The 22,421-nt window shown below is 43.4% G+C and overlaps 1 protein-coding gene across 10 annotated transcripts in view; it reads right to left on the bottom strand.

Annotated features, from left to right (window-relative positions):
* Window positions 1-3,064: 3,064 nt before the first annotated feature.
* Window positions 3,065-22,421, bottom strand: part of LOC133508002 (copine-9-like) — a 111,057-nt gene continuing 91,700 nt past the window's right edge. For 4 of the 10 annotated variants that reach the window (XM_061833659.1, XM_061833676.1, XM_061833718.1 and 1 more), the window contains 6 exons: window positions 20,130-20,311; window positions 17,747-17,874; window positions 17,400-17,502; window positions 16,400-16,457; window positions 13,684-13,757; window positions 3,065-5,245 (listed from right to left, as the gene is read on the bottom strand). In XM_061833659.1, the coding sequence (XP_061689643.1) occupies window positions 5,081-5,245; window positions 13,684-13,757; window positions 16,400-16,457; window positions 17,400-17,502; window positions 17,747-17,874; window positions 20,130-20,311 (710 nt within the window). In that variant the 3' untranslated portion in view covers window positions 3,065-5,080. The other 6 variants (XM_061833668.1, XM_061833709.1, XM_061833686.1 and 3 more) reach the window with 6 other exon arrangements.

Genomic DNA, 22,421 nt, shown 5'->3' with positions numbered 1-22,421 from the left:
AAAGGCCTCTTCAGAACATTCTGCTAGACTAAAAACAATCTCAGGTCCACATTTGAGCTTTCAGCCATGAGGCACCCCTGCCACGCTATTAAGTAGCACCGTCGTTCCGTTAGTGGTGAGTTGGCGCCATTGCGAGTTACTTATTAATAATAATTTGGTCCATATCCACCACACAAAATTTCTATAAGCTGTGCCTACAATGAAGGCAGCGGTGAATTAGATGGCTCTGTGTGCCAATCTACGAGCCTGCTAGTGGCTAATAACTATTAGCCATTAGGGAGCTCGCACAGAGCTGGCGGAAGAGCGCCAAGATCGTCCAACATTCCACAGCATCACTCAATTTGCTGAGAGACTTCAGGGGAAGTTAACCTTTAATTTCATTTGCTAGTCTATGAGCTAAGGAGCAAAAGAGCTAGTGAGCTAACAAGCTAGTGAGCAAGTTTTCAATTAACCTACCATGCATGTTTTTGGGATGCGGGAGGAAACCGGAGTACCTAGTATAAAAAAAAAAAAAAATACGGGAACATGCAACCTCCACACATGTGAGGCCAGATTTGAACTTTGGTCCTTCAGAATGCTCCTGCGGATTTCTTGTGAATACTTATGTATTATGGCATTTTTGATTGTCTGTTATGTCTGTGACATTGTGATGACATTCATATACAATTAGGATTGAGAACTTCAGAAAAAAACTCGTGGCCAACAAACGGTCACTCAGAGAAACTAGTGGCAGAACCCCACACACTGAGAAACAGGTTCGTGGGGTTCAGCCACTTTGCTTGGTGTGTGGTGAGCCTTCGTTCTAATAACAGTCAGAAAACAGCTGAGTTTTATGAGGATAACGGTATAATATTCCCAATAAAAAAGTCAGTATTTCCTTCATAAATAAATAATATAGATAAAATAAAATATTTGCAATGTCTCCAGAATATTGTCACAATATTATGAAAAAACACACTCAATTTCTTAATAATACAGTTGCAAAATTAAGCCAAAACAGTTAGAATTTGGTAGGAACATGCTGCAAATTACAAAAGCAATGCACTGTTCTTAATAGTAAATTCTTCATATGACAAAAAGTTTCATTTTATGTATCCTACAAGGGCAAGAGTGGAGTGGTACCACTTTACAAATTTGGGTTTGCGGTTCCTGGTTCTTCTTCTTCTTTTCCTTTCGGCTTGTTCCGTTAGGAGTCGCCACATCGTGTCATCTTTTTCCATGTAAGCCTATCTCGTGCATCCTCCTCTCTAACGGCCCCTGTCCTCATGTGCTCCATCACAACATCCATCAACCTTTTCGTTGCTCTTTTGCCTGGTAGCTCCATCCTCAGCATACTTCTACCAATATACTCACTCTCTCGCCTCTGAACATGTCCAAACCATCGAAGTCTGCTCTCTCTAACCTTGTCTCCAAAACATCCAACTTTGGCTGTCCCTCCAATGAGCACATTTCTAGTCCTATCCAACCTGCTCACATCAAGCGAGAACCTCAACATCTTCATTTCTGTTACCACAATTTCTCCTGTTGTTTCTTCAGTGCCACCGTCTCTAATCCGTACATTATGGCCGGCCTCACCATTGTTTTATAAACTTTGCCCTTCATCCTGGTTGCTACTGATAATTCAGATTTATGACAAGAATAAATCCAAATCCTTTAAAGTAATGTCCATTTCCTAAGCCGCTTTGAAATAACAGAAAACAAAAGCACTTTGGTGGTAAAACATTTGTGAACTGTACCATGATATAATTTGTATTTTGTTATTGTTGCAATTGAATGATGCAAAAATATAAAAAAAAAAATAATTTATTGGATGCCTTAGGTGGTGTTTTCACCAAGGACCAAGGTGCATCACCCCAGTCACAATTAGTGAGTTCAATGCAAATTTGAGTCACGGGACAGATTTCTTGCTGTAATTGTTAAAGGCTCTTTATTTATAAGAGGAGAGGCCACCTTCAGAGAATACTTACTCAAGCTTGCAGTCTTGCCTTGACTTCTCCCTTAAGAAGCACACTTTTCAGAACTTGGCCTGTTTCCTATGTGAGAAGTCCGATAAATCAGTGAGGGAGCAGTTCGCGAGCATTTGGAGAACATTCATGCACGGGAGAGATTTTTCCCTCAAAAGATACTCAAATTGGACAGTCTCATATTAAAATCTACGGGGAGATAACAATGAGAGCGGAAGCACATACATACTCGTACTGAGAAACCAAGACATAGCCAGGTGTACCACTTTCATGACACACAACCTTCACGGTCAACCTTCACATTAACCCACAGTATCAAATACAAGGCCAGTGAGCCAGATCTGACTCTCTTGACCCCAAACTAGTTGTTCATCATAAAAATGACCATGGAGCTTGGAACCAAGACTTTGCAAAAAACCACAAGTAATTGACACCGCTGAAAGAGTTTGTAATTGCCTGTAGGTGACAGAATGGTGCCAAAGGACTAATTTAAATCCTTTGGCACTAAAGTACCATTGTAATCGCAAATATGTTTATTATTGTCATCACAAAAAGCTTATTAGCATAGGGACAAGAAGTGTAACAGGCATATATCTGCGCAAAGGCGAATTAGAGTGAGTATTGGTAATTTTGCTGACAAACCCAAGATGGCAAATTTATAAGAGTGAGGTTTGTGCCAGTGTGGGTCTCTGCAACCAACTTCATATGGAGGTTGCCAGCCAATCGCAGGGCACCTTTATTTCCAAACACGCTGACAAAGAATTTGAGCCCCGCTTTCCTGAAAACCAAAATACAACAAATAAAGTGGAACCAGTTTGTCTTGCATTTCGTTTCCCTGTACGCAACGTGAACCGAACCATGACCTTAAAACTACGGTGAGCATTCGTATTCCTGAATGATTATACATTTATTGGGTTCCCCTGTTATAACTGCTACGTTAGGGAAACCAAAACTATGATATGTTGAAAACTAGTTTGATGTCCCCTGCATGAAACCAGTGAAAGTCACAATTATGTGCACCGCCCCTCTTCACACTTCACCATCCATTTGACCAGAAACTTTCCCATTCAGCAATTTGTTTGACCATCTTAGGCGTTCAAACATTTATTACATCAAAATACAATAGACACTGACCATTAGACAAAATATAAAAGTTGCATCCATCCCTACCAAGTGTCTAGTGTAAAACTAGTGATTTGTATCATGTATTGTATTGTATCATGAATTCAAACTTTATTTTCTGTACACTAAATCTGAGTGCTGTATATGGACATTTCTACACTTGCATAAGACAATCATGAGAGACAGACCAAAACATCCTTTTGTTAAAGAAGCCCACGGGCTTGAACTCTTCGTCAGAATGCTTTACTCAAATGAGCCAGTGTCTTGCTGAGGATTTATTACTTTACACTATCTACATGCCAATCCAATTTTTTTTCTTGGTCTATCCAAGACAATGCACACAGTACATGATCATCAAGTTATATTTAAATAGTCAAACATCCACCTAAAGCCACAATAGTAAGTACACAGTCACTCTTTGTAATGTTTTGTTGAACGAGTATCATAAGCAAAATATTAGAAATATTTCTCACTATGATGTGGTAAAGCTCTACACCAGTCCAAATCACCATAATATAAAAATTTAAATTCATAGTTATTTTCATTGTGACATGTCGCCCCCCTGCCCCACAAACTCTTGCAATGGTGAATTTTGACGGTTTACCTAAAGTTGTGGCTGCTTAGTGAATATCACCAATCTATTGAGTTGCAGTGATCAGACTATTTTGAGCACTTGGACATTCATCCGCCAACATGCAAGGGACTTAAGGACAAGGTTTATCTTGTATCACCATAATAACAAGGTTATAAAATGGATCCACATACTTGCACAAATGTTTACAGCAACCTGTTAAGTCACAATCTTCACAATGAAAACCATATATTAAAAAATACACCATATGAATGAATTAGACTATTATTAAGTCATTTCATAGCTATTATTATAAGTACTGTGGATGAAGACGATAGCTTTCATGCATAATGTAAATAGTTGTTTGTACAAATGATGGCCACAAGGGGGCGACCTTTACTCACAGCTCAGTTTCTCACAGCCAGTCAAGTCGTGACTGGGCGGGAGAAAGAGTAAGGGGGGGGGGCATGCATAGGGCAAACATTACACTCAGGATTAAGTCTATTGCTTGCCAAACAATGTTCACTTAATCATGAGGGCGTGTCCCCCCCCCCCAAAAAAAAAATAAAATGCATACAATGCCCATCAGATAATGTGTGGCTTTTGTCATCCTGCATTGACGTCAGGCTTCATCCTCCATTTTCATTTCAGCCATCAAGCTAATGTGAGTGGATCTTCCTTTTTTGTCATCCACACTCCATTCCTTGGTCTCTTGAAGCGGCCTCACTTTTCATTTCTTCACTCCCTCCACTTCCCCATCGTCCTCTCTGCAGGGCGGCCAGCAAGGGAGACTGGCATTTCTCAAACAGCAGGAGGGCAAATCTGCACCCAGCATCATTTCACGCTGTGAGAAGAAAGATGGGCGGCGGTGGCAATATCAACCTGTGCGTGGAAAAGTCTTCTCTGTTAAGAATGAAGATACAATCGGATCAGCCTGCATGCCTTGCAACAAGTTATTCATTTCTTTCGATTTTTCTAAATTAAGATTGTAAAATTAGGCATTGCCATTCCTGCCAAAATTGAAAAGATTAAAGAAACAAGTGAATTGAGGACAGTAATATAGTTCGGGAGAACATATTAAACCAGAGAAATACACTCTCTAGTGGATCTAAGCATCTGAGACCAAATGCGTTGAGGCAATGCCAAGACTTCATTGTCAGTGCTTTTATTGTCTATAATTGGACTTATGATTAGGAATCACTACAATGCCAAGCTGTTGTTGGTGTGAGCTTTGGAATACACATTTGGACTTGGTTTTAGTGTTTTGCTGAAGTTGAACTTGACTGGTGAAAAGAGATGATGCGTCTTTTCACTTTTGGAATCCAAATTGAGTTCGCTGCTGTTTGTGGTGACGATGAGTCAAAAAGGAGGACAGAGTTTTGGGTGAACAGAGGCGCAGAAGGGTGAAATGGCTTGGTGCGTTTTATGGAAGTGGCGAAGAAGAGATTCCCGGCCGTGGTTCAATTCCTCGACTCTTCATGAAGGAAAGCAGCTGGTCGGGAATCTCGGCGAGGACGTCCTTAGCCAAACGTGCCATACTGAGGACTTGGTTTCCGGATCGGTCCACGTAGTCTCGGAATGGAACAAACTGGAGTGACAGATAAAAATGACGTTTGATCACTTGTTTGGCCTAACTATGATGCCACAAAGGAGCTGCAGTCATTTGTCTTTACAAACGGGCTAATTTAAAGTGGAAAGAAAAGCGATCAATCCGTGACATCAGAAATCTTTTCATTCTTTGAAAAGTTTACATAAACGGCAAAAGAAAAAAGAAAAGTGAATTGCATTCACTTGGATTAAAAAAAAAATCCCTTTTTTCCAAGTAATTATTTGAGGGCTTTGCTTTTTCCAATATTACTTTTCATAATTTTTCTGGCAAATATTTACATCCTGTTTTAATGACTATTTTCCCCCATGTTTTTCTGCATTTTTTCCCCCCGTGTTTTTCTGAGTGATTTTCTTCCAACCTGTATTTCTGACAAATTCCCCCCCCCCCACGTGTTTTTCTGAGTAACCAGGACACAAACTCATGCGAGAACCTGTGAACTGCAAGTTACTCTTTGCGGACTCTGTGGTAAGCGACACGACTGCCTTATTTAGTTTGATCAAGTTTTATTCTGATATGGGTTTAAGACACTGGGAGATACTCGTGTCTTTGAGTCACATGGATGGTATTGATATTAGTTAGGGTTAGTCAACTTTACACAGGTGTGATGGTCTGAGTGCTCCCGGTGCTGCAAAGTCTTTTTTGATCATTGCACATGCGCGTATATTTTGTAAACTTTCAGCCAGTCTGAAACATCCGCATCCATGCTTCAACGTGTGCCATTTGACAACTTGTTGCCGAGTGTTCATTTACACAATGGATGTCTCAGAAAGATGAACACAGCGAATGTACAGATACGTGTATACTTTTGTTTTAAGGTTAGGTTAGGGTTACGGTTAAGATATAATGCATGTTAGCTTGCTCTATATAGAAGAAGGGGAACTATGAGAGCAGGGGATTTCCCAGTAACCGTCTACTATGTACCCAGAGTTCCCCTGTTAGTGACGCATGCGCATTAATCACAAGGGGACTTTTCAGCACGGGGGAGCGCTCAGACCGTCACACAGGCACCTGTGGACTTTCCGTTTGTTCAGGAAGAAAGCCCATTCAGATCTACTCGATACAGTAATGTTTGTCCAGAATCAGTTGGACAGATATGGCATGCTCCATGGATACAAAATGATAGATTTAAAATGGGTTCAGGCTGGCGACGTCGTGACAAGGAGAGTGATGGAAATGCTGGAGTGATGAAATACTGGATGGGCAAGTTGATGGTGTGCAAGCAGTAATCCTCCGTTTGTGAGTCTGCAGAGTCACTTGTCGTTTGCAGGTTCACGTGTCAGTTTGATGTGTCATGATAGCTTTAAAAAATGTTGAAAAAAATTATCAGAAAAACAGAAAAAATAGTTGGAAAAACGGGGGTGTGGGGGATTACTCATAAAAACAGGAATTTGCTTCAGTCGTCTACTACTAATATCTGAAGTCCAGAGTAAAATTAGATTTGAAAATCTCATCAAAAACCTGAAGCTGGTTCAATTCATGGCCCAAGGCTGCCTTTCTTGACTGCGTATACTAAAACATGACGAAGTGATAATCAGACCTTTAGATGCATGTAGATTTTAATTAATTAAGGGCTTATTTAATTGACCCCACCGTAGAAATTGCGTCATCCGTGTCGCTGACCAATCAGAGGCCAGAGATCTGCATAAACCTTCGCCCCTTTTGTCATGATCCTGCCGCTTCAGCACGAGCTGTGCGGGTGCCCGTGCGGCTGTGCTAATTGGGAGGCACACACCTGTGCCTCATGCGGGCTGATCATCCCCCGTATATATAGGACCCGGTGACGACTGGTCCTCGGCCAGTTCGTTGAGCTTTATGTCCCGTTCCAGCACTCTCGTATTCCTGACTGAACCTGTGTGTACTGACCTCCGTCCGTTCTCTGACCAACCTTGTAAGGCTGACTCCTTGATACTTCTGCCTGCGTTGACTGTTTCCCCGTGTACCGACTCCTGCCTGTCCGCTCATCTGTTCTCTTCGCCCGACGTCAACCGCTGCTGCACCGGACTGCCTGCTGGATCCCCGACCTCGGCATATAATAAACGTGTCTCTTCTTGAACTACCTTGCGTCTTCCGAGTTCCTGCATTTGGGTCCTACCTCTTGTTCCAATGGGACGTGACAGAACGAACTGGCCAATACAGGACCCAGCAGGAAAGACCCGTCGCCCGGACCGACGCAAGGTAGACCGTCTGCCGGAGGACCAAGCCTGTCCAATCCGGGTAGGCTCCCTGACGTCCTCCACTTTCGCTGCTGACTCAGGTTCACGTTGCCGTGGAAACAGACTCGCCACCTCGCCAAGTGCACGTAGCTGTGGAGACTGACCCGCCTCCTCGCCATTCCCACGTTGAGGTTTTGGCGGTTCCGAGCAGAGCTCACGCGGCAGTTGGAACTGAGCCGCTCCTGAGACACGCACATGTCAGTTTCGACTGACTCCCCGCCTACTCAGGTTCACGTTGCCCTGGAAACGGATTCGCCACCGCGCCACGCCCACGTTGCTGTTTCAACGGATGCACTGCAAGCTCACGTAGCAGTGGGGACCGACCCGATGCCGCCTCACGTTGCTGTCCAGGAGGTGGCGACGACTCCACAGCCCCTTCTCGTCCGTGCTCTGGAGTGGCAGTGGCGACCGGCCCACGGACGTTCCCCGTTCCTGCTCTGTCGACGACCGGCCCGCGGCCGCTCCCCGTTCCTGCTCTGTCGGCGACGGGCACGCCCTCACGTTCCTGTCCAGGAGGTGGCGACAGTTCCCCAGCCGCCTCACGCTCCCGTCCAGGAGGAGGTGGAGTTGGCGATGCTGCTGCTGCCTTCTCTCGTTCCTGTCCAGGAGGCGGCGACGGGGTCGCTGCCTTCTCTCGTTCCTGTCCAGGAGGCGTCGGCACTGGCGCCGCCTTTTCAAGTTGCTGTCCAGGAGGGGGCGGTACTGGCGCCGCCTTCTCAAGTTGCTGTCCAGGAGGGGGCGGTACTGGCGCCGCCTTCTCAAGTTGCTGTCCAGGAGGGGGCGGTACTGGCGCCACCTTCTCAAGTTAATTAGTGTCTGGTTTTTTCGTTTAGGCACGTCTGGGAGTCGTGCCTTTGAGGGGGGGGGTACTGTCATGATCCTGCCGTTTCAGCACGAGCTGTGCGGCTGCGCTGATTGGGAGGCACACACCTGTGCCTCATGCGGGCTGATCATCCCCCGTATATATAGGACCCGGTGACGACTGGTCCTCGGCCAGTTCGTTGAGCTTTATGTCCCGTTCCAGCACTCTCGTATTCCTGACTGAACCTGTGTGTACCGACCTCCGTCCGTTCTCTGACCAACCTTGTAAGCCTGACTCCTTGATACTTCTGCCTGCGTTGACTGTTTCCCTGTGTACCGACTCCTGCCTGTCCGCTCATCTGTTCTCTTCGCCCGACGTCAACCGCTGCTGCACCGGACTGCCTGCTGGATCCCCGACCTCGGCATATAATAAACGTGTCTCTTCTTGAACTACCTTGCGTCTTCCGAGTTCCTGCATTTGGGTCCTACCTCTCGTTCCGATGGGACGTGACACCTTTTTTGGACCCGCAGTTTTCTCAGACAAGGTTGTATGGTCCAGTATAGCTTTTGGTAGCGTTTTATCGCGTATTTGGGTTCTTTAACAATAGATATGGTTAAGAGGTGTTGTCACGGACTTTGTAATAGTGACGACAGGTATCCTGAAAGGCTACTTGGTGCAGTTTAATTCGTACCCTTTCCAAAACCGAAGACCCGGTACGAAAAATGTCTTTGATGGATCAAACTTTGTGGAAGACTGCATGATCAACTGAATCCATAACCGGAACAGATATGTTTGCACGAAGGTAAGCCCTATATTTGATTTTCAATACATGTCTCATATAAATGAATTAGCAGTTCTTCGCTTGCATAACATAGCTACGTGTGAATGATTGACACATTTGATCTGTGTTGAGCGATACTTTGCGAGGACCTGACTGCACAAACGTGTCTCTTTGTTGGCGGCTAGCGTGCTAAGCTAAACCGGACGAGCGAGTCCTAAAAGCCTTCGACGTGCACCGAGACACCAAGACTGAAGGAAGGATGTTTGAGGACACTAAAGTAGTGATGGTCGTACTCGGTCGGGACTTACGTAGGTTCGGCTCTAATTCAAGAATAATTATTGAGGGGAGCGTGTGACGTTACACAAAGAAAACGAGCGAAACAACTCATAAATCAAGCCTTGCCTTCTTCTTTTCCTTCATACGGCGATTCACAAATGGCTATACAGATACATATACAGATTCTGCACACAAGTGTGATATGTAACACGAAAATAGGAAACTGTCAATGACGAATTCGTCTTTGGGTTATAATTTATTATATTATGTGGCTTCTCGGTCTTCCTCTGACTCTGGAAAGATCTCGCGCTAATATCAATGGTTTCTCTGTCGATATGCATGTAAATACCATTGAAATCCCCCTCGCTAAAATACTTGAAGCCCTGCTGTCTGCTTTTCAACGATATTTCACTGTTAGCTAAGAATGCGAGTGAGAAATCAGCCGGTAAATCGGACAGTTTCACTCTATTCTTTTCTTGCTGCGCCGCCCTTTTTGCTAATTGTTTGTCTGACGTAGGCGCACGTAGCGTGACGTCACTTCAGGAGGCGTGGTTAAGTGCCCTGTACGGAGGGGTCAATTAAGAGCAACCCAGAAGTATCCAGAGGCCTACCAACATCGTTCCACCAATTTTTTGTGGATTGTAATGCACATTCACATTTAAACTATTTGATAGGCCATTCACTATGCTTTTCATAGTGCAAGTGGTATGCTGGAACACCCGACAGATTATAATGTGCAATGAAAATGAAAATGGATTTAAAGTTTACAACCAGTTATTTTGGATTGGCTACTATATGACAGTCTCAGTACAAAAAGCACGAGACAAGGTCTACCGTCTGTCAACTCATTTTGCAACCAAACCTACAACGCTTTTTTGTTCCTGTAAACAAAATACTACCCACTGGTGCCATGTAGAGAATGGCCACAACATAACTACTCTTCTAATGGGAATTATGACTTAAGGTGGGTTGGAAAGTCAGTGTTGCTGCCCTGCAAAATAAACATCATTTGGATCAATAACAAGTAGGTTGTAGTGTATGTGCAGTGATCGATTGATATATTTTTAAAAATGTTATTTCTCCCTTCCCTCCCCAAAATGTTTATACCTTCTTAAAGAATGTTTGTCATTAAAAGGGCAACGATAATCAGAGGTTTCCACCGTGCATACAAATACAAAATGCCAGTCAGTAATGAGGAACGGCGTTGACGCTGAAACATGATGGCACCATCAATACAGCTTCAGTCCAAGAGCAGAAGTCATACAGTCATCAGCAGGCATCAGATCAATATACAGTGCAGTGAAAAAAAGAATGGCCCCCTTCTCTAATTGTTATATTTTTGCATAGTTTCCCCACTCATATTTAAACTCACCAAAAAAACATAACCTCAGTGAACATAAAATGCTGTTTTAAATGGTGATTGAGCGTAGTATTCGTCTTACCCTAACCACACTGAACCAAGAAACACTTAAAAGGAATCTGTCCCGACAAAATCAAGTTGGACGTTCTAATAAAGATGAACCAAAATGAGACGCCCCAAAGAAATTCCACAACAATCGAGCAATAAAGTGACATCTATTAGTTTGGAGAGGGTTATAAAAGCCATTCTAAAGCTTTAGGATTCCAACGAAGCACGGGAAGAGTCATTATCCTCACAGGGCGAAACATAGAACAGAGGTGAACCTTCACAGGAGTCGTGAACCTTCACAGGAGTGGTTGGCCTTAACAGATTGTCCCAAGAGAACAACAATGACTCATCCAGGAGGCTACAAAGGAACTAATAATAAATTCAAAAGAACTGCAGGCGTCCCTAGACTCAGTTATAATCAGTGCTCATGACACAACAATAAGGAAGAGAGTGGGCATAAATAGTATCCATGGCACCGCTCCAAGGTGAGAAAACATTGCTGACCAAAAAAGACATAATGGCTCGTCTAACCTTTGCAAAGAACATCTGAAAAATTCCCAAGATTTTTGGGAAAATGTTATATATACTGATGAGAAGGAAGTTGAGCTCTGTGAAAAGTGTGTACATTGTTATACCTAGGGGAAATGTCTCACAGCATTTCAAAAAAAGAACATCTTACCAACAGTCAAAACATGGTGGGGGTTGTGTGATGGTCTTGGGAGCCTTTGTTCCTTTCGGACCTGGACAACTAGCTGTGATTGATGGAATCATGAATTTTGCTCTTTAATAAAAAATCCTGAAGGAGAAAGTTGAGCCATGAGTTTGTGACCTCAAGTTTTAGAGCACTTGGGCTTTGTAGCAGGATAAGGATCTAAAACACACTAGCAAGTCAACTTCTGAATGGCTTAAAAAAATAAATGAGAGTTTTGGAGTGGCACAGTTGAAGAGATGACACGTATCGTAGGGTGCGACGTCACACACTGGCCATTTACCGACGATGTTGTCGAGTTGATGGCGATAGTTGTTGAGCTTGTGACACCAGCCCGAAGGGAGTTGTGATAGCGTCGATCTCACGGGCCGCGGGAGTTGTGTTTCACATTCAGATGCTGGAGGCGGGTAGCCACCCGACATGATGTTGGATTTCTAGCCGGCGATCCCGTTGGCTACGGTGGTTCAATGGATCACGGAGAGGCATCGAACCACCAACAGATGGCCAATGAATGGACTGTTTGATCGATGGCTGGATATCTCAAACGGTTTTGCGCAACGCTCTGGGGTATGCTTCTTGCCTTGTCATCTTGTGGTTACAATACACTGAAGAGCGTATTGTTTCGTGAATATCACATTGTGCTCGGATACCAGAAGGAGTTTCGACTCCGCGTGTAGGTGATCGATGGAACCCATTTTGTGGCAGCCCGTGGCGGTTCGAAGGGCAGTGTTTTGAGCTGCCTGGAGGGAGTCCCAGTGAGTTGGTTTCAGGTTGGGAATCCACACTGGCGCCGCGTGGTTCAGGATCAATCTTCCGATGGCCTTATACGTCATGAGGATGATCTACTTCGTCTGGCTACACGTGGTACCGGGTAGGCACTTCAGAACGTTGTTTTTTTTTTTTTTGAGTTTGCAGTGCACGACTTTCGCGTGTTCATGGAATGTCAGTGAGGGATCGAAGGTGACGCCAAGGATTTTTAGATTACGGATGGTTGGAATTCAATTGCCTCTGATTTCGATGTTCAGTCTCGTCGACTGTTCGGCATTCCAGGTGGTGAACAGCGTGGCCGATGATTTTTTAGCCGAATGTTGGAGACTTCAGGTGGCAAAGAAGTCGTGGACCGTGCATAGGTATTGGTTCAATGCCGTGCACAGTGGTGGGATGGAGGGACCACTGGCTAGGATGGTAATGTCGTTGGCGTGTGATACCACACTGATGCCTGTCGGTGGCCTGGGCAATTTTGAGATGTAGTGATTGAAAACAGCGGGCTCAGAACGCCCCTTTGGGGGACGCCTTGGTGAACTTGTTGGCTGGACAATTTGGCATTGTTGAATTCGACATATGAATACCTGGCGCGTAGGTAGTTGATGGTCCAGCACTTGAGCGAAGATGGTAGGTTCGACTCGACAATGTCCGACAGCTGCTTCGAGTGGTTGACCCAGTCAAACACCTTGCTCAGGTCGAGAGCAACCACGATGGTACGGTGGGCAGGCTTTTGTTGGTTGAAACCACGTGCTATTTTGGTTGGTGATGGCATGGAGCACTGTGGTTGTACTTTGACGCTTCTTGATGGTTGCTCATTCGAGATGGATCTATGTGCCTGCACCATGCCTCTCCACCCCTGGAGTCGCCTAAAGTCTCGAACCTCCAAGCACGAACGGTCAACCATTTTTTGGCCTCGGGAGTGGCCCACACCGTCTGTGCTGCTCCGCATCTGGGCTTGATGAAGTACACCACTGTATTTGGTAGATTATTAATGGCCTTCTTATAACAGTGACAAATAACAGTGAATTTAATTTTTTTTTTTTTGGTCTGGAGTGGGGGGCTACTTGAGGAAAACAAAAGTTTATGTTTTCGTTTTATTAAATACCGTATACATTATTCAGCATGTCTGTGGAATGTGCTTACATCACTGCATTATTGGGGCCCCAGACGATAACTCTTATTGAGGAGAAATAATTCCTAAAATCATGCTTGGATTTTTGTAATGAAAAAATGAAAAACAATGTCAGTCCCAATTGTGCGTTATAAAAAGATATCATATAGAGACATGTGATTCATACAGGATTACTGTACTTGAATCTTGACGTGTGCATTTATATATATGTATATAGAGAGAACCTACAACCAATCCGATTTAAAAACCAATTGAAGCCTCCTTTTACTATGCACTTTTGTGTTATTGCTAAAATCTACCCAGCCAAGTTCAATGGAATGGTGATGAGTACCTGCACAATGTCTCTTTCAGCGAGGCGCCCTCTGGAGGATACTCTCACCTCATCTCCATCCAGCTCTTCCATTGCTGAAAGCAGCAGAGAGAGAGCGAGTCAAAGAATGACTCAATAACAGAGTCACTGAGGAGGAAAATGAAAAAGATTATCGTAATTACAGAAATGGAATGGCATGGGGAGAAACGTATCGAGTGGAAGATGGGTAGAACATTTTATGCAACAAAGAATGTTGTGTCTCAAGCAAAGATGGTTCAAATTTAAAACACAGGTCAGGAAATTGAGACACCTCATCGTTTACAGTGAGCGTGTGAAGCCGCGGGAGGGTTGCAGATTGCTTCAGAAAGTATTTTTGTTCACAATAAGTAGTCACTTGTTGGGGAAACGTGTTGAGATATCTTCAACTGCAGCAACTCTAATGTATAGCCAAACCCCATCTCGATATGAAACTCTGCAATCACAGATGGTCACCGGTTACAAAATACGGTGTGTCCCAAATAGACACTTATTGCCTCTCTTGATGTTTTGTGTACAATATGTAAAGGACCAGTCATAGGTTTGGATGTGGTTTTGGATCCATCCATCCAGCCAGCCATCAGCAGTGAGCAGCTCGTTCTCACAAGGGTCACGGAAGTGCTGGAGCCAATCTCAGCTGTCAACGGGCAGGAGGCAGGGTACACCCTGATGTGATCGCTGGCCAATCGCAGGGCACATGGAGGGATATTTAGAGTCTCCAATCAATGCATGTTTTAGAGACGTGGGAGGAAACTGGAGTGCCCGGACGAAACCCACGCAGGCACGGGGAGAACATGCAAACTCCACACAGGCGGGGCCGGGATTGAACCCAAGTCCTCAGAACTGTGAAGCCAATGCTCTACAGCTGCGCCACCGTGCTGTCTCGGTTTAGCATTCAATAGCATGAAAAAAAACTTTTGTAAAATAATTTGACTGGTAGTGTACTGTACACTGGATGCCTTCAGTCAGGATTTCACCACAGCATTGTACGCCTTTAACAGTATTTTGTGATTGTAGTTTGGAGTAGTTTCGAAAAATAATTTTGGACAACATTACGAACAGCTATCAGTGCAGTTTTACACCACTGCAAATTACGACCACAATCACAATAGGGTCATTTTCATATAATTTGATCAATAACAGCGTAGACACTTGCACAAAACACAAAAACAAAAAATTCAATCTCATTTATCCTTATTTATAAACACTTCCTTCATTTTATATGGATAAATGTCTCCCGTGCGGAAACTCCTTCTGCCATTTGCTATGATTTGTAGTCTTGACGTTGGCTTGTTCTTTTTTTTTTTTAGATGACTCAATGTTGTATTTCACTGGCAGGAGTTAAGTATGTTAGCGAGACAGAGATGTCTTGTTTCCATCTACTGCCTTTTTCTTGTCAGAACATGTGCCACAGGTAGGTGAAAATGCTTCTTATCACAATGTTGTCAGCGGAGCAGTTCAACCATGGGAGAGAGCTCAAGGCAGCACTTTTTTCATAAAGGGCTTGTATTGGAAGTCAGTATATTATGAAACGAGGACACTAAAAAATACAAGTATTGAAATAATGCATGAAGAGACATACAACCACACAGGTGCTCAGTGACCTTCAAACAATTAATCCTGCCTCAGAATTACAAAATTGGTAGAAAATAAAGGCCATTAGAATCATATCAGATGATGCCACCCTTGTGTACTTTATGAATGCATTGGCATTACCTGGAAACATTATTAACTTGAACTATGGACAGAAATCTCTGGAAAAGTAAACTCACCAAAAAAAAAAAAGATTACTTTTCTACCTTTCCTCACTGACAGAGATTGCCAATTATATTTTTGCAACCGTAACTAATCTCTACAGGTCAACCCACTTCTGGATTTTTTTTCTCCTGATGGGAATTGTGCATGGATCTATAGTGTGAAATGTTATATTTTTGATTCTATCTGTCTACTGGATGAAAGGCAAACTGCACCCTGGACTGGTCACTAGTCAGTCACAGGGCGCATATGAAGACAGAGGACACATTCACAAAATTGTCAGTGGGAACTAAGTTCATTCTGCCGGGTCAGGCCGCGCGTCCAACATCTTTTATTTGAATTGACATGAATTTACAGTACATGTAATTGTTACAATGCAAATATACAACCACTCAAAAAGAGATTATGTTGTAAAAAACACTCATTGCGTCATCCATCAATCCATCCATTCATCCATTTTCTTCTGCTTATAAAAGATCAGGTTAGGGGTGGATTAGCTCTGGCAGCGTCAAATCACTTGTTAAAACATTCACTTGACGTCATCCTCTGACTGCACACTAATGATTGCATTTTTGCCTCTGGGGATTATGATGTGTTCGCCAGTATTTCAGTGCTTTTCTCCATCATTATTCACAAGCCATTTTGAAATAATTAGCAGTTTCTAGTCATTTATATTTCTCCCCATTTATATAGCAGTCCACCAAGGTTTCTTTCAGCTTGTCCTTTTAGGGGTCGCCACAGCCTGATGTCGCAGATGAACGCTCATATTTGTTTGGCACAGTTTATAAACGCCGGATGCCCTTCCTGATGCAACCACTCTCGGGGAGGGGAGGTCCCAGTGAGATATGAACTCATGACCCCTGGCTTACCAAACCAATGCACTAACCACTGACCTATGGGGCCTCCACAGAGCAATCCACCCAAACCCCAAAAATGCAACACTCACCATCAAACTCAGCAGGTCCAACACCTACAATGATTATCGACAGTGGAAGTGATGCAGCCTGCATAGGAGACAGCACAAAAGAGAGAAGACATGGACATTCAAAGCAGTAATAGTAGAGATATCTACATTCTGTCATAGAAAGAAAAAGCTGCTGCATGTTTCACTTTGGGGCAGTGGAAGCAATAAGAATTATAACTGAGAGCAGTGAGGGTTGGGCCCACGGACCCATTTGTCTTAGCAAATCCTCAAAGTGATTGTTAAACATTGACACCATGCTGAAGCCACTTTAGACAACGTAAGCCAAAAATCTATCACGTTACAACGTGATATGTTTCATGTTATAATGTAAAAATTGATCACTTTAAAACCATAAAATTTGATATCCGGTTCTTGTCACTGTGGCGGAGTCCTTTTTGTGTCTTATTTATCAAAGTTATGTGATATACAGTGTTGTCTCTCTTGTCAGTCTGTGTTGGCCTGTGTCCCCAACTTCTTCTTGGAAGGATTTGAGTGACCACAGGGTCGCAACAAGAGTTGATGAGTTCTCCGCAATGCGAGGCCAGGTTTTATAATGTGAAACTGAACCTTTTTTTAAAAACAGCTTTCTGCAGTGCATATTCCAGGTACATTATATAATTTTAGATCATTGTAATTATAATAAAGACTATAACTGATTTAAAAGTATTTAGAACACATTTTGGTCCAACAATTGATTTCGTAATAAAATACAGAAGTTGGACAAGTCAACCCAGAAATAAGAAATAAGCCTCTTATCTATTAAGTAGTATTACATTTTTTCATAATTTACCTGCATAAGGAATTCTAATGAGAAAAAGCTGTTGGAACCTTTGATTATATAAAGCAAATACTGCAAAAGTTTTATCAAGACAGATTGACATGGGTCGAATGATTGGTGATGCGCGGTAGATCTGTTGGAATTTAATGCAAGTCATTGAAGCGAGTTGGAAACATGCCTGTGCAAATGCGTGTATTTACTCACGTTGACCACGGCCTCTTTGGTTTGGACCATGTCAGATATGACTCCATCTGTGATCATCAACAGGACAAAGTACTGCGAGCCATCTGTTATCTCTGAAGCACAGCTGGGACGTGCATGCACACACACAAAGACACACACACACAAACACACACGTTGCAACATTGCAAACCAGCCTCATGATTCTACAATCTTCAACACTGTTACACATAAATATGACCAGAGCTTGATGAAAGAAGGAGTAACTGTTCATTCTCTGCTTCTAATTTGTAATTTGGTCATGAGGTTACTTTAAATTTCGACCATAACTAATGAATTTATTTATTCCCAAACCCTCGCCATGTACCCACTTTGCCACTTTGTTGATAACAGGTGCAAAGTTGGTAGGTCCATACAGCTGCACAGTTCTTAGGCTTTGGAAGTAGGCCTCCATGACGCCGTCGATGCCCACGCAGTTTGGATTATCGGTGTCACCACCCTTCAAAACAAAGCATTGCCTTCTGAGAGACAGTTGGCCATATTTTTATCTCAAAGTCAATCCCTCAGTTACAAGTTAGTGCACCATCCAAGTTATTTTTTTAAACAATCGGGTGGGCAAACTCAGACCATTGAACGTCTCAATCCAGCCTGCCAATGAATGGTACAGAATCCATCCATTTTCTTCACCACTTATCCTCGCAAGGATCGCAGGGAGTGCTGGAGCCTATCCCAACTGTCAACGGGCAGGAGGCGGGGTAGACCCTGAACTGGTTGCCAGCTAATCGCAGGGCACTTTGAGACAAACAGCCGCACTCACAATCACACTTAGGGGCAATTTAGAGTGTCCAACTAATGTTGCATGTTTTTGGTATGTGGGAGGAAACCGGAGTGCCCGGAGAAAATGGAGAAAATCTATATGAATTACAGTGAAGAAAATAAGTATTCAAACACCCTGCTATATTGCAAGTTCTCCTACTGAGAGATCATGGAGGGGTCTGAAATTTTTATCGTAGGTGCATGTCCACTGCGTGAGAGATAAAAAAATCCAGAAATCACAATGTATGATTTTTTTTTCATGATTTATTTGTGTGATACGGCTGCGAATAAGTATTTGAACACCTGTCTCTCAGGCAGAATTCTGACCCTCAAAGACCTGTTAGTCCGCCTTTAAAAGTCCACCTCCACTCCATGTATTATCCTGAATCAGATGCCCCTGTGTGAGGTCGTTAGCTGCACAGAGACATCTGTCCACCCCATACAATCAGTGAGAGTCAAACTTGTAACATGGGCAAGACCAAAGAGCTGTCCAAAGACACCAGGAACAAAATTGTACAACTCCACATGGCTGGAAAGGGCTACAGAGAAATTGCCAAGCAGCTTGGTGAAAAAAGGTCCACTGTTCTAGCAATTATTAGAAAACGGCAGAATCTAAACATGACGGTCAATCTCAATCGGAGTGGAGCCCCATGCAATATATCATCTCGTGAAGTCTTAATGATCCTTAGAAATTTGAGCAATCAGCCCAGGACTTGGTCAATGACCTGAAAAGAGCTGGGACCACTGTTTCCAAGTTGACTGTTGGTAATACACTAAGATGGTTTGAAATCATGCATGGCACGGAAGGTACCCCTGCTTACACCAGCACATGTCAAAGCCCGTCTTAAATTTGCAAATGACTATTTCGATGATACAGAGGAGTCATGAGAGAAAGTTTCGTGGTCAGATGAGACCAAAATGGAACTTTTTGGTCATAATTCCACGAACCGTGTTTGGAGGAAGACAAATCATGAGTTCCATCCCAAGAACCCCATCCTTACTGTGAAGCGTGGGGCTGGTAGCATCATGCTTTGGGGGTGTTTTTCTGCACACGGGACAGGACGACTGCACTGTATTAAGGAGAGGATGACCGGGGCCATGTCTTGTTAGATTTTGGGGAACAACCTCTTTCCTTCAGTCAGAGTATTGAAGATGGGTCGTGGCTAGTCTTTCAACATGAAAACGGCCCGAAGCACACAGCCAGGAAAACCAAGGAGTGGCTCCGTAAAAAGCATATCAAGGTTCTGCTGTGGCCTAGCCAGTCTCCAGACCTAAACCCAATAGAAAATCTTTGGAGGGAGCTGAAACTCTGTGTTTCTTAACGACAGCCCAGAAACCTGTCTGATCTAGAGAATATATGTGTGGAGGAATGGGCCAAAATCCCTCCTGCAGTGTGTGCAAACAACTACAGGAAACGTTTGAGCTCTGTAATTGCAAACAAAGGCTACTGTATCAAATATTAACATTGGCTTTCTCAGGTGTTCAAATACTTATTTGCAGCTGTATCACACAAATAAATCGTTAAAAAAAAATCATACATTGTGATTTCTGGATTTTTCTTCTCTTACAGTGGACATGCACCTACAATGAAAATTTCAGACCCCTCCATGAATTCTAAGTGGGAGAACTTGCAATATAGCAGGGTGTTCAAATACTTGTTTTCTTCACTATATATATGTCCAGTCAAGCATATTTTGGTGACAAATTGGGGGTTGTCTGGAGAGCTGAGCAGAAAGACAAAAGTTGCAAGTCGGAGAGATGCTGGGAGGTTCCTGCTGGCATGCAGATGAGCACAAAATCTCTGGTAGCTGTTGCTGCAGGAAAGACTCCTGGTCTAAATCACGTCCCGTTGTGGGTCTACTATGTATGCAAGTGTGCATGCAGGTCTCTGTGTTTGTTTGACCTCCACAGGTGATATGAAATGTTTGTGTTTCTTACCAGTGGGAATGCGTGGGAGATTTTGCCATCAGGGGGCAGCTTGGCACCAAAGCCATAGGCAGGAAAGAGTTTGTCACTGTCATAGTCCTGGATAATCTCACCCACTGCTTTTAGGGCCATGGCATATGCATTCATCTGGTAGGGACTCATATAGTGGAGCGAGGTGGGCTGAGATGGATTACCTTGCAGGAAGGCAGACAAAATAAAATAAAGAGAAGGAAAATATATCCTCTGCCTGGTTAGTATCATACAATGCCTTGTCTTATTTAGGTAATTGGTGGAGGTAGTGTCATGAACTGTGCCCTGTAGTCCTTTTGCTTGAGTGTGGGTGGCACTTTGCCATGCAGCCCCCGTGTCTTCACAGTAATCAGCACCACCTCAGCCACACACCAATCATCAATCAAGCCTCATTGTCACCAGTATTTAAGCCTGCTAGATCCAAGATGCTCTCACCAGAGTATTGCAGCTTCTACAGCGGTACCACGGCTCCTCAGTCTCCAAGTAAACGACTCTATTCCTTACCTTCACTCGGACATTCATGTCCATCCTCATCCTCAGTGTAATTGTGATGGGCATAGCAGTTCTTTACTGACTCACTCAAACCAATTTCTTAAAAAGATTCACTCAAATGATTTGTTCACAGGAAATGTTTACTTCTTTTTCATAAATAATTGAAGTGCTTCATCATTCTGATTCATCTCTGAAGTTCCCATTCATTCAACATGTTCACCGAAGCACTATATGCATTGTTGTTGTTGTGTATTTTAAAGTAGGAAAGAGGGGGAGACTTAAAATTAAACACCTTTGCATGCAACGAGCTCAGTTATTGAACATCCATCCTCAGTAGACCAGTTGAGTGAACGAACCACTCTGTTCACTGAAGCTCCTTCCCTGAACGAATCATTCTTCAGTTCCTCACTACACTAGTTCAGTGAAAGAATCACTCCCTTAAGTCTTTAACCTTCCTGCTTGGTGCTGATTGATGCTGGCTGCTCATTGGTCATTCGGTGAAGTGAATGACATTGTCGGCCAGTCGCACATAAGTCCTGCTTCAGCCTGCCCACCTGCTATGCATTGGTCATTGAATATTCAGAGGTGAGTGCTTCAATAGTTCTATTTTTGCTCCAAAGTGACTCGCTCGCCTCACAGCAGTGAGCAGCAGGCAAGGAAAAAGAACGAATCATTTCATGAACTGATTGTGTTCAATTTCTTCACTACAAAGAGTCGTTGTTCTGAAGGAATCATTAGTGAACGTAACAACACACCTCATCATCAAGCAGACCTCCCGTCTTTCGCCACTGCAATGTATTCTCTCTCAACAACCTGCCAGCTCATTTCAAGGACCATCCCCTTTCAAAAAAATCTGTTCATCACAACCTCTCAGCTTCCACCTGCTCTTGGGCTCAGCCTCGATACGATCATTACAAAACACTCTGGGTAGCAACCGACCCAGCAACCCCGGGGGGCGGGCTTAAACATGCACTCACCCTCCAAGGCTACCACACAGGGCGACACTTCAACAAATCATGGAATCCTTACACTCGTTCACTCACTCAACAAGTCTCCCTCCTGTCTTCACAAATGCAATCAGTCCTTTCTTCTTTCAGTTCTCCTTTCGAGCCTGCAGACTCTGAGCTACCCCTCCTCCCTAAAATCTTGTGACCCTCCCTCTGAGCCCCACTCCAGGGACCAGGATGAATGTAATCAATTCCTTCTTAATTGTCCCCTAGTTTTCAACCTTCAACTGTAGTTATTCCACCGAACAATCCAAGGTCGATTTTGTCACTAACCTCCTCTATGGTAAAGCGGCTAGAGGATCCACCTCGTAATGGCACAATCCCTTCCCTGTACTCCAGTCATTCAATTCAATTTCTCCCAAACGCAGAAAGGCCTTGATCACCCCATTCAGAGCAAAGAAGCCATTTGCCACCTCCTTACGTTCACTTGGGGCACTAGTTCCATTGCTGCTTATTCAGTTGAATTTAAGATACTTGCAGGAGAATGGATAAAGGAACACTTGGGGGGGATTTTGATTATCAAATCCAAAAATCAAATAAAAAGCCTTTAATCTCTTTATATGACCTATGCATACAACAAAATAAAGAGCGCTTTTCTACAAGGTACTCTTGCAAATAGAATAAAAATAGAACATCTTTGGTATAAAGTAAAATAACAGATACCCCTTCCTCCCCCACAAAAAATATATACCATCAAGGCACAGTTATTGCTAAAAGAACTTTAAAATGAATGAATAAATAAATAAATAAATAAATACATAAATAAATGCACAAA

This window comes from Syngnathoides biaculeatus, chromosome 2, assembly GCF_019802595.1.
Source record: "Syngnathoides biaculeatus isolate LvHL_M chromosome 2, ASM1980259v1, whole genome shotgun sequence".
Taxonomy (NCBI): domain Eukaryota; kingdom Metazoa; phylum Chordata; class Actinopteri; order Syngnathiformes; family Syngnathidae; genus Syngnathoides; species Syngnathoides biaculeatus.
The sequence above is the reverse complement of the archived record's forward strand: the minus strand, read 5'-3'. Positions and strand labels throughout refer to the sequence as shown.